This window comes from Vulpes vulpes, chromosome 1 (genome assembly GCF_048418805.1).
Source record: "Vulpes vulpes isolate BD-2025 chromosome 1, VulVul3, whole genome shotgun sequence".
Lineage (NCBI taxonomy): Eukaryota > Metazoa > Chordata > Mammalia > Carnivora > Canidae > Vulpes > Vulpes vulpes.
Genome location: NC_132780.1, coordinates 81343510 through 81359217, shown reverse-complemented (window position 1 = coordinate 81359217; position 15708 = coordinate 81343510). Strand labels below are relative to the sequence as shown.

Sequence of the window (15708 nt, the reverse complement as noted above, 5' to 3'; positions counted from 1 at the left end):
GGCACCTGCATGGCTCAATGGTTGACCATCTGCCTTGGGCTCAAATTATGATTCCAGGGATCCTGGGATCAAGTCCCATATCAAGCTCCCCTTGAGGAACCTGTTTCTCCCTCTGTGTATGTCTCTGCCTCTCTGTGTGTCTCTCATGAATAAATAAATAAAATCTTAAAAAAAAAATTTACTACTCTGTATTACTTTATTTTATTTTTTTAAAGATTTTTTAAAATTTATTTATTCATAGAGACACAGAGAGAGAGAGAGAGGCAGAGACACAGGCAGAGGGAGAAGCAGGCTCCATGCAGAGAGCCTGACATGGGACTTGATCCAGGGTCTCCAGGATCATACCCAGGCTGCAGGCGGCGCTAAACCACTGCACCACCGGGGCTGCCCTCTGTATTACTTTAATAAATCTAATATTAGTTTGTCTAAATCTTAGTACTTTTACCAAATTTCTCAATAATATACATTTTTAAAAACTAAATTAAAGATTAATAATTCTTCCCAACAGAAGAAATTATAAATAATTAGCACAAGTATAAAAATACAAAAAGTCTTTTTTACTTTATGGATTCATATAGTTTTGTATTAATTCACATTTTGGAATTATCCAAAAACCAGTCCTATGCTTGCCATCTCCACAAACACCACAGGATTAAAACATTCTAGTATACTGAGATAGCAACCACACCTGATATCTTGATATGGTACAAAGTCCTTGTCAACAAAAGTCTCATTAATTTTCTTAATTATGTCCATGCCTTCTGTCACCTCACCAAACACTGTATGAACACCATCAAGGTAATCTAGATTATCTCCTGTAGTAATAAGAAACTGTACAGAAAGACACAGAAAAATATAAACATGTATCTGTAATTCCAACTGGAATCAGTTACAGACTGACAAAAAAACACACAAAACCAATACTCTACATTTAACTGCATGATATCTTACCCACTTGTTACTAGTATGAATTAAAAAGTACAAGGTTATACATAAAATATCATTATATACACAAGGGCTTCCCTGGTTGTTTAAATACTTGGACAAACCAAAGTTCAGTTTCTTCATATATGAGTTATGAGGGGAAAAAAAGCATCTGCCCCAAACTAGGTTGTTGTAAGGATTAAACAAGACAATGAATGAAAGGTTCTCAACATGATATGTTTTGAAGTAATAAATACCAGAAGGAAATAGACCATAACGTGAACAGCAATGATCCATGGATAGTATGATTGTGGATAATGTTATTTTTCTTTCATGTACTTTTCTGTATTTTCTGAATTCTTCACAATGGACATGTCTCAAATTTAAAAAAACAAAGCAGGGCAGCCCCAGTGGCGCAGCGGTTTGGCGCCTCCTGCAGCCTGGGGTGTGATCCTGGAGATCCGGGATCGAGTCCCGCATCGGGCTTCCTGCATGGAGCCTGCTTCTCCCTCTGCCTGTGTCTCTGCCTTTCTCTCTCTCTCTCTCTCTCTCTCTCTGAATAAATAAATCTTAAAAAAATATTATTAAAAAGTAATAATAAAAATAAAAAAATAAAAAAACAAAGCAGGGGTGCCTGGGTGGCTCAGGTGGTTAAGCATCTGACTTTTGATTTTGGCTCAGGTCAAAATCTCACACTTGTGAGATTGAGCCCCACGTCAGGCTCTGCCCTGGGGGTAAAGTCTGCTTAAGATTCTCTCTCTCCCTCTGTCTGCCCCCCCCAATAAAAATAAATAAATAATTTTATTTTTAAAAACAAAGTAGTTTCTTATAAAGATTTTATTTTTAAGAAATCTCTATACCAAACACAGGGCTCAAACTCACAACCCTAAGGAGCTGAATGCTCTACTGACTAAGCCAGCCAGGTACCTCCCAAAATAATTTTTTTTATATAGAACACAGTGTAATATTTTTATTCTAACAGATATCGTTGAAATTCTCCTCTTATTGGATAGCTTAAAATGATAACTTGTGGCTCTTTCCAGTCCTTCATTTTAAAATAAAACTCAACTTTTTACTTATTTTCTAACCTGAGATCCATGTTGATCACTTCCATTGTTCACCATGGACACAGTGCCTTTCTTCTTGTGCTTAATTCTTGGCACTTTTTCAGCCTCAAAAAAGCTTGCTTGATCACCATACAGTTGACTAAAAGTACACATAATAAAATTATAAAACTGAAGTACTTTCAACATGAAATACAGAAGTACTAGTAACAAACAGGATTACCATTTCTTTATAGAAATGCCACTATGATTCAAAATATTTGTTTTTTTAAAATTTGCTACAGACATTTAGGGAACTTGGAAAAAATCTATATTTGAACTGTATTTCAAAATGCAGATTGAGATATGTTAGATAACACTGTTAAGAGGCAATTCTATTTTTTCTCATTTAGAAATAAAAGAACTCACCCAAAAACAGACTCTCCTCCACGGCCAGTCCCTGTGGGATCACCTGTTTGTATGATAAAATCCCTCTATAATAAATAGGATACTTTGTTAATTCACACAGTTGCTAAATGGTTCCCATAATAAAGGACATGACTAATAACCACCAACTCACCTGTACATTGTGAATAAGACAATAATTATAATATTTTATCTTGCACAACTTTAGGAAATTCAAGCAGGCTGAAAGAAAAATAAATACTACACTTATCAGTAGTTCAGAAATACATTTTTAAGCAAGTAAAGGCTCTGTTGGCATAATTTAATTTCAAATTACCATACAAACACTCCCCAATGGTCAAACATCCAAAGTCACAAAGAAGGCAGTATGCCTAGAAAAAGGCAATTATTTTAAATTATCTCTTTATTTTCTTTTTCTTAGGACTTTCAGGGCATCTGAGCTAATGCAGGAAACAGGCTTATTTGGAGTAGGCAAACATTTATTAATGGATTAGTTTTGCAAGGGAAAAAGAAAACCAAAGAGAATAAATACTATGATGAAAAAGAATCTATCAGAATAACTGCAAATGGGTACAATTATATATATTAGAGAAAATTAAATATCTGAGACCAATTTTTAAAATGATGACTAAATAGCTCTTCAAAAACTCCATATGGTAGGATGCCTAGGTGGCTCAGCAGTTGAGTGTCTGCCTTCAGCTCAGGGTGTGATCCTGGAGTCCCAGGCTCGAGTCCCACATCAGGCTCCCTGCATGGAGCCTGCTTCTGTCTTTGCCCCTTTCTCCTCTCTCTCTCTCTCTCTGTGTCTCTCATGAATAAATAAATAAAATCCTAAAAAAAAAAAAAAGTCCTGGGGATCCCTGGGTGGCTCAGTGGTTTATTTAGTGCCTGCCTTTGGCCCAAGGCATGATCCTGGAGTCTTGGGATCAAGTCCCAATCAGGCTCCCTGCATGGAGCCTGCTTCTCCCTCTGCCTGTGTCTCTGCTCCCCTCTCTCTCTGTCTCTCATGAATAAATGAATAAAATCTTTTTTAAAATGTTTTTTTAAGTCCATATACTTATCATATACCAGCTTTCTCATATAAATGAACTCATTTATTCAATAAACATTTATGGAGTATCTTCTAGGTGCATGGCATTGCTACCACAAATGCCATAAAACCATAGTCCCTCCCTTCAAGTTCATAGTCTAGTTAGACATCAAGCTAGAAAACACAGAGAAAGACATATGAGGCTCTCCAGGGTCCTTATACCTGAATAAAAATAGTTACTATATAGATGTATCAATACTGGATACATCTGTTAATACCATCATGCCATTTATATAGTAAAATGGTAAAAACTGGTTTTAGGGGCACCTGGGTGGCTCAGTTGGTTAAGTGTCTGCCTTCAGCTCAGGTCATGATCTCAGGGTCCTGGGATCAAGCCCCACATCAGGCCCCCTGCTCAGTGGGAAGTCTGTTTCTCCCTCAGCCCTTCCCCCCTGCTCCTCCTCTCCCACTCTTATGCTGTCTCTCTCTCTCAAATAAATAAATAAAATATTTTCTTTTTTAAGTGGTTTTAAAAAAAACCACTAGAGTTCAAAAGAGGACTGTTTCTGGCCAGGGAAAATAGAACACCTCACAGAGGCTAATGGTTGACATTAAAAGAACTAGACAGGCAAAGAGTTGAAAGTGAGCATTTCAAGCTGGGAAGACAGTATGAATAAGTCTGGAAGTGCAAATATGAATCTTTTTTGAAGGGTCCAAAAGCCCAGTCTAAGTTCTGTAACACTCTAGTAATAAGAGTAATAGAGGGTAAACAGACCAGAGGGGTAAGATGGGGCCAAGATATTGAAAGGTCTTGAATATCAGGATTTTGATAGTTTTTCTAGAAAAATATATTCCTGGGATTACTGTTAAGTACAAAAGAGCAGTCCTTTAACTAGAAAACAAAAATAATGGATCTAGGCAGTGTCATCAATGGCTGCCAAAATCTTTTTTTTTTTTTAAAGGATTTTATTATTTATTCATGAGACACACACACACACACACACACAGAGGCAGAGTCACAGGCAGAGGGAGAAGCAGGCTCCATGCAGGGAGCCTGACACGGAACCTGATCCCGGGACCACAGGATCATGACCCAGGCCAAAGGGAGACCTCAACCGCTGAGCCACCTGGGCGCCCCGGCTGCCAAAATCTTTAGGTGAAAGCTAATGGGGATGCTGCAACATACATCAGATAGACAAGCCTGAACCCACGGACCAATTTTAACTTCGCAGAAAGAACCAACCAGACGTCAAGTGTTTCCTGAACGTGATGCCGCTGAAGTGCAGACTACCTTATATGAAAATATTCTTGGGATGCCTGGATGGCTCAGTGGTTGAGCACCTGACTTCCACCCAGGACGTGATCATGGAGTCCCCGGATCGAGTGCCACATCGGGCTCCCTGCATGAAGCCTGCTTCTCTCTACCTGTGCTTCTGCCTTTCTTTGTGTCTCTCATGAATAAATAAATAAATAAATAATCTTTAAAAAGAAAAGAAATGAAAATATTCTTGCCAAAAACATTAAACCTACAGCTGATCAAGCCTCTAACTCTAAGTGGCAATTTATGAGAAACAGAAGAGAGAAAAATATATTTAAAGACACAAGGATAAAGTCAGTCAAATCCAAAACAAGGGAAATTCTATAAAACAAATGACTCAGATTCCTTCTCAAAAAGTTGTTAAGGTAGGGACGCCTGGGTGGCTCAGCAATTGACCATCTGTCTTTGGCTCAGGGTATGATCCTGGGGTTCTGGGATCGAGTCCCACATCGGTCTGCTTCTCCCTCTACCTGTCTCTGCTTCTTTCTCTGTCTCTCATGAATTTAAAAAAAAAAGGTTGTTAAGGTAGAAGTGCCTGGGTGGCTCAGTTAAGCCTCTGACTTGATTTCTGCTCAGGTGCCGGGATAGAGCCCCAAGACGCTTCCATGCAGAGTCACTTGTCCCTCTCTCTCTGCTCCTCCCCTGCTCATACTCTCCCCCCTCTCACTCTCAAACAAGTAAAATCTTTAAAAAAAAAAAAAAAAAAGTTGTTAAGGGAAAAAGTGGGGGACCTATACATTAAAAGATAGTAACCAATATAACATATGGACTTTGGCAGTTTCTTACAAAACTGAATACATTCTTTTTTAAAAATTTTTATTTTATTTTATTTATTTATGATAGGCACACAGTGAGAGAGAGAGAGAGAAAGAGAGAGAGAGAGAGAGAGAGAGAGAGAGAGGCAGAGACATAGGCAGAGGGAGAAGCAGGCTTCATGCACCGGGAGCCCGACGTGGGATTCGATCCTGGGTCTCCAGGATTGCGCCCTGGGCCAAAGGCAGGCGCTAAACCACTGCGCCACCCAGGGATCCCCAAAACTGAATACATTCTCACCATAAATCTAGCAATCACACCTCTTGGTATTTACTCAAAGGAGATGAAAATGTATGTTCACACGAAAACCTGCACACACGTTTATAGCAGGTTAATTCACAATTGCCAAAATATGGAAACAACCAAGATGTCCTTTCAGTAGGTGAATAAATAAATAACATGTGGTACATCCAGACAATGGAGTATTATTATTTGCTACTAAGAAGAAATGAGCTATCAATCCATGAAGACATGGAGGAATCTTAAATACATTTAACACATTGAGAGAACCAAGCCGTAAGGATCATATGCTGTATGATTCCATCCATACAACATTCTGGAAAAAACAAATCTATGGATACAGTAAAAGACCACTGGTTGCCAGGAGTTGAGGAGAGGGGTGCAAATAAATAGGCAGAGCACAGAGGATTTTTAGGGCATGATTTTTCTGTAGGATACTGTAATGCTGGGTATGTGTATTATACATTTGTCCAAACCCACAGAATGTGTAACACCAAGAGCATGCCTGGATGTAAACAATGGATTATGATATATCAATGTAGGTTCATCAAATGTACCACTGTAATAACAAGTGTACAATGTTACATAGTGCAAACAGTACAAACATACAACAAATATACACTCTGGTGGGAGATACTGAAAATGGGGGAGGCTGTGCATACAGCAATCTCTCTATTCCTTCCCCTCAGTTTTGCTATATATTTTAATTGCTCTAAAAAAGTAAAGTCTTTAAAAATAGGCAAGGGGGGTGGTAAACATAGCATAATGTATAGAGGAGTTGAATCACTATGTTGAACCTGAAACTAATGTACATGTGAAAACTAACTCAAATAAAAAAAAATTTTTTTTAAAAGGGAAGAAGGGGGATCCCTGGGTGGCGCAGCGGTTTGGCGCCTGCCTTTGGCCCAGGGCACGATCCTGGAGACCCAGGATCAAATCCCACATCAGGCTCCCAGTGCATGGAGCCTGCTTCTCCCTCTGCCTATGTCTCTGCCTCTCTCTCTCTCTCTCTCTCTGTGACTATCATAAATAAAAATTAAAAAAAAATAAAAAATAAAAAATAAAAAAATAAAAAGGGAAGAAGGAAAACCTATAGATTAAAAGATGTTTAAGAGATATATCGGCCGATACAATAAATAAACCTTGTTTGGATCCTTAAATTACCAAATATATATTTTTAAGATTTTATTTATTTATTCATGAGACACATAGAAAGAGAAGCAGAGAGACATAGGCAGAGAGAACCCAATGGGAGACTCGATCCCAGAACTCGAGGATCACACCCTGAGCCAAAGGCAGACACTCACCACTGAGCAACCCAGGCATCCCAAATTATCAAATATGTTTTAGACACTGATAAGACAAAACAAAAATATGAACGGTACAAAAAAAGTTAATTTTTTCAGATGTGATTAATGATTGGGGGTTATTTTTTAATCACATTTTAGAAATATAAATGGAAGGCAGCCCGGGTGGCTCAGTGGTTTAGCGCCACCTGCAGCCCAGGGCCTGATCCTGGAGACCTGGGATCGAGTCCCATGTCGGGCTCCCTTTAGGGAGCCTGCTTCTCCCTCTGCCTGTGTCTCTGCCTCTCTCTTTCTCTGTGTCTCTCATGAATAAATAAATAAAATCTTTTTTAAAAAAAAGAAATATAAATGGAAGTAACTTCAAATTAAATAAATCCCATGTAACGGATACAAAAAATCCAGTATAAATTAAACAATATTGGTTATGTGTTGACAACTGTTAATTGGTCACTTGCAAATGAGGGCTCATTTTTGTGACTATTTCTATATGTAAGTTTTCTATAACAAAAAGTAAAAAAAGGAAAGAAATGGAAGGGAAAGAGGGAGGAAAAAAGGAAGAAAAATAAGTTTGGATATATGTTTACTAAAAATCGATAAGGGGGACGCCTGGGTGGCTCAGCGGTTTAGCGGTGCCTTCAGCCCAGGGGTGATCCTGTAGACTGGAGATCAAGTCCCACATCAGGCTCCCTGCATGGAGCCTGCTTCTCCCTCTGCCTGTGTCTCTGCCTCTCTGTCTCTCATGAATAAATAAATACACACACACACACTCACACACGTCACCGTAATGGGCCTTTAGTGTGTGCAAAGTGGCAAGCATTGCACTAGGTGCTTAGGATAGAAAGACAAGGAAGCCACAGTCGCAGCTCTCTTCCTAGTTTACATCCTTGAGAGGAGACAAGATTTGCAAACAATTCCAGGATAACAGGTAAATGACACAACAAAATGTGTTACATGCTGTTTTAAAAAGATCTCGGAGCAGAAGAAACAGATCTAACTCGGCTTAGGGACAAAGGAGAGCTTCACAGAAGAAATCATTCTTGATCCAAGGTTTGAATAATAAACAGGATGTTTGCCAAAAGCACAACAGCAGAGATAATGTGGGAGTAGAAGCAACAGCCTAAGAAAGACGTGGATGCATGACTGAGCCTGTAATGTAGCCAAGTGGGCGTGGGGGGGTACAACGGAGTGTGGGATAGAGTGTAACATGCAGGAAGGACTTACAGTTTGTACTGTACCTTGTTTCATCCTCTTTGATAAACTGCATTCCAAGGGCACAAGATCCTGATTGTAACTAATCTCTTTGGCCTCTAGCTTCTCCCTGCTTTGCTACATTCTCCACGCTGTTGCCTGTTATCTTCCTAAAACAAGTTTGCTACGCCTCAATCCTGCTTTTAAAACCTTCAAAGACCCTACTCCTCAGTAGGGCACCCAAGACTATTCACATCTGACCTAGCAGATATAACCTATACCATCAGACTCCTAGTCACATATCATTCCTTCAAGCCATACCAAACCATTTGCTGTTTCCAGAAAAATTCCAAGCAAAACTTAAAAACAAACAAAAAAAACAAAAAAGAACACCCTCACTCCCGGCTCATCTCTGAAAGAGCTGGTTCAAGTGTTCTACTTTCTTCGCTTTCTTCGCTTCTCCCCGCCCCCAACCGGGAAGAATTACTCCCTGCTCTGGTTTCCATGGCAACTTACACACTCTCCGACTACAACACTTACAATGGGTTGTAAGACAACACTTAAAGGGACTCCCACGTCTGTTTCTCCCAGGGGAAAATCAGACCCTCAAGGGCACGACGCCTGTCCCAGGGCTTGCCACAGCGCGGCACCGCAGCGACCCGTGAGCGTTCGCCAGGGCGCCGAGCCCATGTCCGCACAGCCCTTCCTCCACCCAGGCGGGATGCTCACGCTCACTGCTCCAAACACATCCCTTCGGCTTGCATCGGGACCCCCCGATTACACACCAAGGAATACAGGTTGTGCTCCTCTCCCGAGTAAAGTCACAAAAGCTATGGGCATGGTACGTGCAGCCTGCGACACACACACACACGATGCCACAAGCGCCCGCCAGCGGAACGGCCAGCCTCAGACACCGGAGGGGGGCTGCTCCTCACAAAACTTTTCCAACCACGGCCCGCTAATAAAACAGCCCAGTCGTGGGCACCAGGAGCCCGGAAGCTCGAACCCAGTCAGGGGGACCGGGCAGCGAAGGGACAATTGGGGAAAGGAGATAGCGGCCCCGGCGAGGTGCGAGCCGGGCCAGGGGCTCACCGCGCGGCCGCTCCTCGGTGTACAGATCGATGACGACGTCGCCCAAAGTGGTTTCCAGCAGAACCGCCATGGCGCCCGCTCCTCCTCCGCAACAAGCCGCGGGGTGTGACAGGCGCAGCCCGTCGTGGTCTACGCCACGCGTCACTCTCGGCGCGACGCCTCTGTACGTCATCGCTCCGGCGACGCCCCCCTCCCCTCGGCGCGGCCCGCCTGGTCAGTGCCCGGCCCGCCCACACAGGGGGTGATGCCGCCGGGGGTTCCCGCCGCCGTTGTGGAAATCCTGTTTCTTCCAGGGCGCCCGGCGCTGAAGCCTGTCTCTCATGAGGACTTTGGTAAAGGTTTTTGTGCCTCCTTTGTGTCCATCTCAACAACGGGGCGGGCCTTCGAGGGGCCCCTTTCTTCTCTGTTCCTCCGGAAGCATCAAGAGTGACTACGGCGCCAGCTTCTCCCACAATCTTTCTTGTTGGGGGTTTCCTTTTTTATTTATTTTTTTTTTTAAAGATTTTTGTTTATTTATGTGAGACACAGAGAGAGGCAGAGACACAGGCAGGGGAGAAGCAGGCTCCATGCCTGGAGCCCGGCGTGAGACTCGATCCCGGGACTCCAGGATCACGCCCTGGGCTGAAGGCGGCGCTAAACTGCTGGGCCACCCGGGCTGCCCTCCTGGGGGTTTCCTGATCAGTGTCTCCTCGTTGTCCTGAATCCTCCAATGTACAGCTTGTGGCCCCGAAAGGGGGTTACCGAGGAGTTCTTCCTTGGCTCATCGTGCCTAGGACCCTAGGACGGAAGCTGTGTTAACAGTGACTGGTCCTTAGTGCGACAAGCTGAGAAACAGTCGCCTCAGCCCCAGACCAGATCACTACTGGTTTTATCAGTAATATTTTACTTTGGAGACTTAGAAAATGACTTTTGGCCTCTGTTGAGGGTTTCCATGCCAAGTTTATTCCCCAAAGCCTCCTGACCAAACAGATCGGCCACTTTTATACCGTTTTATACATACTCGGAGCTTCTAGTTGAACATTTAAGTAAAAGCCAACGTTTTCATAACGGCCCTCAAGGCCTTCCGTGGTACTCTGCTGCCGTGCCTACCTGTCTCCTCTCTTATTCTGAAGCCACACTAGACTTTTGCAAGACTCTTTGGACACTGTTGGCCTTACTGCCTCTGGGTCTTTAGGCTTGCTGCCCACGCTGGTTAGAACCCGCCTCCACCTGCATGGTTCTCCTTCACCTCCTTCAGGCCTCCTGCTCACTTGTCACCTCTGAGTGAAGCCTGCCATAATTAAGCCCACAGACATACACTTGTTTTTCTCCGTAAGGCTTTTTCCCTATGGCGCTTTTTTACTGTCTAACATGCTATTTATGAATTTGTTTACGATAAATATGAATTTATGTTTATATTGTTACTAAAACATTAGCTCTAGGGGCGCCTGGGTGGCTTCAGCCCGGGGTGTGATCCTGGAGACCTGGAATCGAGTCCCACGTCGGGCTCCCTGCATGGAGCCTGCTTCTCCCTCTGCCTGTGTCTCTGCCCTTCTCTCTGTCTCTCGTGAATAAATAAAATCTTAAAACAAAATAAAATGTAAGCTCTAGAAGGCTATAGCCTTTTCTGCCTGTTTTGTTTACTGCTGTATCCCCAGTGCCATGACAGTGTGCCATACAATGGATAATAAATAGTTGAGTGAATGAATATTGACAAAGAAATGCAAATGAAAATAACAATGAAACTGTTGATGGGAATGTAAAATGGTACAACTATTTTTTTTTAAGATTTTATTTTTTATTTATTCATGATAGACGCAGAGAGAGAGAGAGGCAGAGACACAGGCAGAGGGAGAAGCAGGCCCCATGCGGGGCTTGATCCCAGGACTCCAGGATCACACCCTGGGCCAAAGGCAGGTGTTAAACTGCTGAGCCGCCCAGGGATCCCCAGTACAAGTATTTTGGACACTGTATAAAACTCATGTAATCTTTTCCCAATTTAGTGCTTGCTTCTGCAGCACGTATACTAATCTTTTCCCAGTATAATTTTAATAGTAAGACTAGAGATTAAAGGGTAATATTTGGTAAACTTCTGTGTATGTATGCTTAAAAGAAATAGATCAAGAAAAAAAAGGATTTGGAAAAATTAAATGATTTTTAAAGAAAATTTGGATTATTCAAATAACTAGAAATTTACATAATAAATATGAGGAATGGGGACGCCTGGGTGGCTCCGCAGTTGAGCGCATCTGCTTTCTGCTCAGGGGGTGATCCTGGAGTCCCCGGATCAAGTCCAATATTGGGCACCCTGCATGGAGCCTGCTTCTCCCTCTGCCTGTGTCTCTGCCTTTCCCTCTGCGTCTCTCATGAGTAAATAAATAAAATCTTAAAAAAAAATACCTTATTTATTGTTCAGTGTGTAATTTGCTATATCTTTAAGTTATGCTCTACTATATATATACATATATACTTATATATACATATACACATTGATATATCACTAAATATCAAATATTCTACCTTCGTAGGGAAAATATTATTTCATGATGTTATATAATTTATGCTTGTCAGCATCTTATACACTTAGAACTCTAATGGTATAAATACTTAAAGTGGTTTATATAGTAGATACATAGGTGAAAAGAAATGAGATATCCATGGGCACCTGGGTAGCTCAGTTGATTAAGCATCTGCCTTCTGCTCAGGTCATGATCTCAGGGTCCTGAGATGGAGTCCCCCCATCCAGCTCCTTGCTCAGCCTCGAATCTGCTCCTCCCTTTCCCTTGGCCCCTCCCTCTCTCTCAGCCTCTCCCTACTGCTTGTGCTCTCTCTCAAATAAATAAATAAAATCTTATTTAAAAAATGAGATATCCTTCAGAATTCTACCAAATGTAACTACTAAGGTAGATTTAGTCTAGAGAAAAGATTAGTAGATCTGTATTCCCTTCTAAATATCAACATCATCAACCATCATAACTAATTTCTCTGTTGACATCACTTTATATAGTTAATCTGAACAACCACATTCAAATGTCTTCAGCCTTACTAAAATTGCCAAAAGTAAAATCCTGATATTAAATGGCTAAATGCATGAACAAAAAAACACATATTTATGATCATATGTGGTGCAGAAGTATTCCTGTGTTTGGCAAGTCTAGCACGATTTTCTTTATTCACCTTCTGTTCCTTGTCCAGCTTTTCCCCACACCCTGAGGAATCTTAGTTGGGTGAACTGAGATTCATCCCAGTCACGTCATAACATTTACAGTAATATATCTGGGACAGTGGTAGTCTGGGACAGGGGTTTGAGAACATTTTTGGCTGGCTGGAAAGCAGGACGTTTTGCCTCTTTGGAGGCAATCTTTACCTGTTTCTTCATTTGCCTGTCCTTTTCAAGAACTTTAACTGCCTTTTCTTTGTTGTGATTATTTTATCATTAACCGTTTCAGTAGATATTAGTATGGTGTTTAAAAATGTAGGTTTGGGCAGCCCCAGTGCTGCAGCGGTTTAGCGCTGCCTGCAGCCCAGGGTGTGATCCTGGAGACCCTGGATCAAGTCCCACATCAGGCTCTCTGCATGGAGCCTGCTTCTCCCTCTGCCTGTGTCTCTGCCTCTCTCTCTCTCTCTCTCTCTCTCTCTCTCTCTCGTGTCTCTATGAATAAATAAAATCTTTTTTAAAAATGTAGGTTTTATTATTTTTCATGAATGATGAAGCCAACAGATCAGGACATGATTGCCATTGAAAAGATAGTTACAATTCTCAAAGGGGTAAGGGGTGGGGGGACAGAGAGGAGGCACACCATGCCATGCAAGGCCAAAGAGAAAAATACCAGGGTTGGTCAGGAGGGGTGGAAGGAGCCCAGAGGAAACTATAGGCAGGAGTCCTTATTGTGGTTCCCTGGAGAAGGTGAGACAAAGTAGGATAAACAGGCTTAGAAACTGCTAGTTTGAATAATTTCAGCAGTCTCTGGAGTATAAAAGCTATCTCTAGGGATGCCTGGGTGACTCAGCAGTTGAGTGTCTGTCTTTGACTTGGAGCGTGATCCTGGGGTCCGGAATTAAGTCCCATGTCAGGCTCTAGAGGAGAGCCCACTTCTCCCTCTGCCTGTGTCTCTGCCTCTTTCTCTCTCCGTCTCTCATGAATACATAAAATCTTTAAAAAAATAAAAAAATAAAATCTATCTCTAGTTGTTTGGTACCTGGCCCTAGGATGATTAGGACAGAGGAATATTGCCTCCTGGACCTTAAAAGCCTGATAGAGGAGGGGATTTAGAATATGGGCTCTGGATCGGTTGTTGCCTATAAAAGGTAAATTAATAGAAAATACATATTGGTCTTTGCCCTCAGTTCCTGGCATGGAGCTTCTGAAACCTTGTAATTTCCTGAGTGATAAGAATACTAGGTTCTAGGGATCCCTGGGTGGCGCAGCGGTTTGGAGCCTGCCTTTGGCCCAGGGCGCGATCCTGGAGACCTGGGATCGAATCCCACGTCGGGCTCCCGGTGCATGGAGCCTGCTTCTCCCTCTGCCTGTGTCTCTGCCTCTCTCTCTCTCTCTCTCTCTCTCTCTGTGACTATCATAAATAAAAAAAAAAAAAAAAAAAAAAAAGAATACTAGGAGCATCCCTTGTTCTAAGATTGGTGTCCCTCTCTCTCTGTTTTTGAGGTAAGCTCCAGGCCCAGTGTAGGGCTTGAACTCATACCCCACCAAGATTGAGAGTCACATGCTCTACCAACTGAACCAGTCAGGTTGCCCCTAATACTGGTCTTTGACTCTATTCCTGACACAGAGCCCCGAAACCCTTGCAATTTCCTGGGTGATAAGAGTGTCTTTTGTTCTAGTGAGGTAACTCTGGGTGGGCTTCTGGCGGGCTCCTGGATGAGGGCTGGTCACCAGAAAAACCAAGATGTGAGTGGAAGCTTAGAATTTTCAGCCCTGCCCCTCATTCTCTTGAGGTGAGACAAGGGCTGAAAATGGAGTTAATGATTGATGATGCCTCCATTAAAATCTCATAAGTACAGGGTTCAGAGAGCTTCAAGTTTGGTGAACAGGGGGAGAAGCAAGGAGTATGGCCTGCCTGGAGAGGGCACGAAAGCTCCACCCCTTCCCTTACTCTACATACCTTACTCTATGCATCTCTTTGCACCAGGCTGTTCATCTGTACTCTTAATTAACTGGTAAACACAAGTGTTTCCCTGAGTTCTGTGAGTCGCTCTAGCAAATTAATCCATGGGGTGGGCGTGGGGGGTGAGGGGCGTGGCATTGGAACCTCTGCTCTGTAGCTGATTGGTCAGAAGCCCAGGTAATAACCTGGCTTGCAGTTAGCATCTGTAGTGTGTGTGGGTGAGAGGAGGCTGTGGCTGTCTTGGTGGACAGAGCCATTTTCCTGTGGAATCTGATGTAATCTCTAAGTAGATACTATCAGAACTGAATTAAATTGTAGGACATTTAGCCGGCGTGGCAGAGAATTGCCTATTGGTGTGTGCCAAAACCTCCAATAAACTCCAACTCTAGCAGGCTTCTTCTTTTGTTTTTTGGGTTTTTTTGTTTTGTTTTTCAGATTTTGACAGGGAAAGAGAGAGGACAAGCAGGGGGACTGGGAGAGGGAGGAGCAGGCTCCCCGCTGAGCAGGGAGCCAGACTTGAGACTGGATATCAAGACCCTGGGATCATGACCCCAGCGGAAGGCAGACACCCAACTTACTGAGCCACCCAGGCCCTCTTTTTTTTTTTTTTTAATTCATTTATCTGAGAGAAAGAGCGAGCACAAGGAGTAGCAGATGGTGAGGGAGAAGCAGGCTTCCTGCTGAGTGGGGAGCTCAACTCTGGGCTCTATCCCAGAACCCTGAGATCATGACCTGAGCTGAAGGCAGACACTTAACTGACCGAGCCACCCAGGTATCCCTCTAGCAGCCTTCCTAGAGCTCAGAGCTAGCTATGGAGACAAAAAAGTAGAAAGATAATGAATTGTCAGACTATGGGAAGGGATCTGTTGGGAAACAGACTACTTCACTTTCCATGTCTACTTTTTCATGTAATGTGTTCTGATCTCCAGATTCGTTTTTGATCCCAGCAGGCTGAAATAGAGTGAAAAACCAGGTGGTTGCAGTTGGAACCCAAGAGTGAGTGGGACTTCACTGCAGAAACCACTTGCAAGTTGATACTGTTGTTGCATATCTTACTGCAGGCAAGGAGTTAGTTGAATGATTTTTTAGTATACCCTACCAAGATTTTATTGGGAGAGGGGTTGATATAAAGGACTAAATGTGAAACAGACTTGTGTTCTTTCCATGTCAAAGTTAAAAAGAAAACTAAATGTTTCTAATTCCGCCTGGAATGGCAGTGTCTCCA

General features: G+C 42.7%; 1 protein-coding gene across 1 annotated transcript in view; it reads right to left on the bottom strand.

Moving 5' to 3' along the window:
• PPIL4 (peptidylprolyl isomerase like 4) overlaps window positions 1–9833 on the bottom strand; it is a 47411-nt gene extending 37578 nt beyond the window's left edge. Inside the window, exons 1-5 of the mRNA XM_025997985.2 lie at window positions 9382–9833; window positions 2548–2615; window positions 2397–2461; window positions 2013–2130; window positions 689–831 (exon numbers count right to left, since the gene is read on the bottom strand). Coding sequence (XP_025853770.2) covers window positions 689–831; window positions 2013–2130; window positions 2397–2461; window positions 2548–2615; window positions 9382–9553 — 566 coding nt within the window. The 5' untranslated portion in view covers window positions 9554–9833. The remainder of the gene's footprint in view (window positions 1–688; window positions 832–2012; window positions 2131–2396; window positions 2462–2547; window positions 2616–9381) is intronic.
• Between the last annotated feature and the right edge of the window lie 5875 nt (window positions 9834–15708).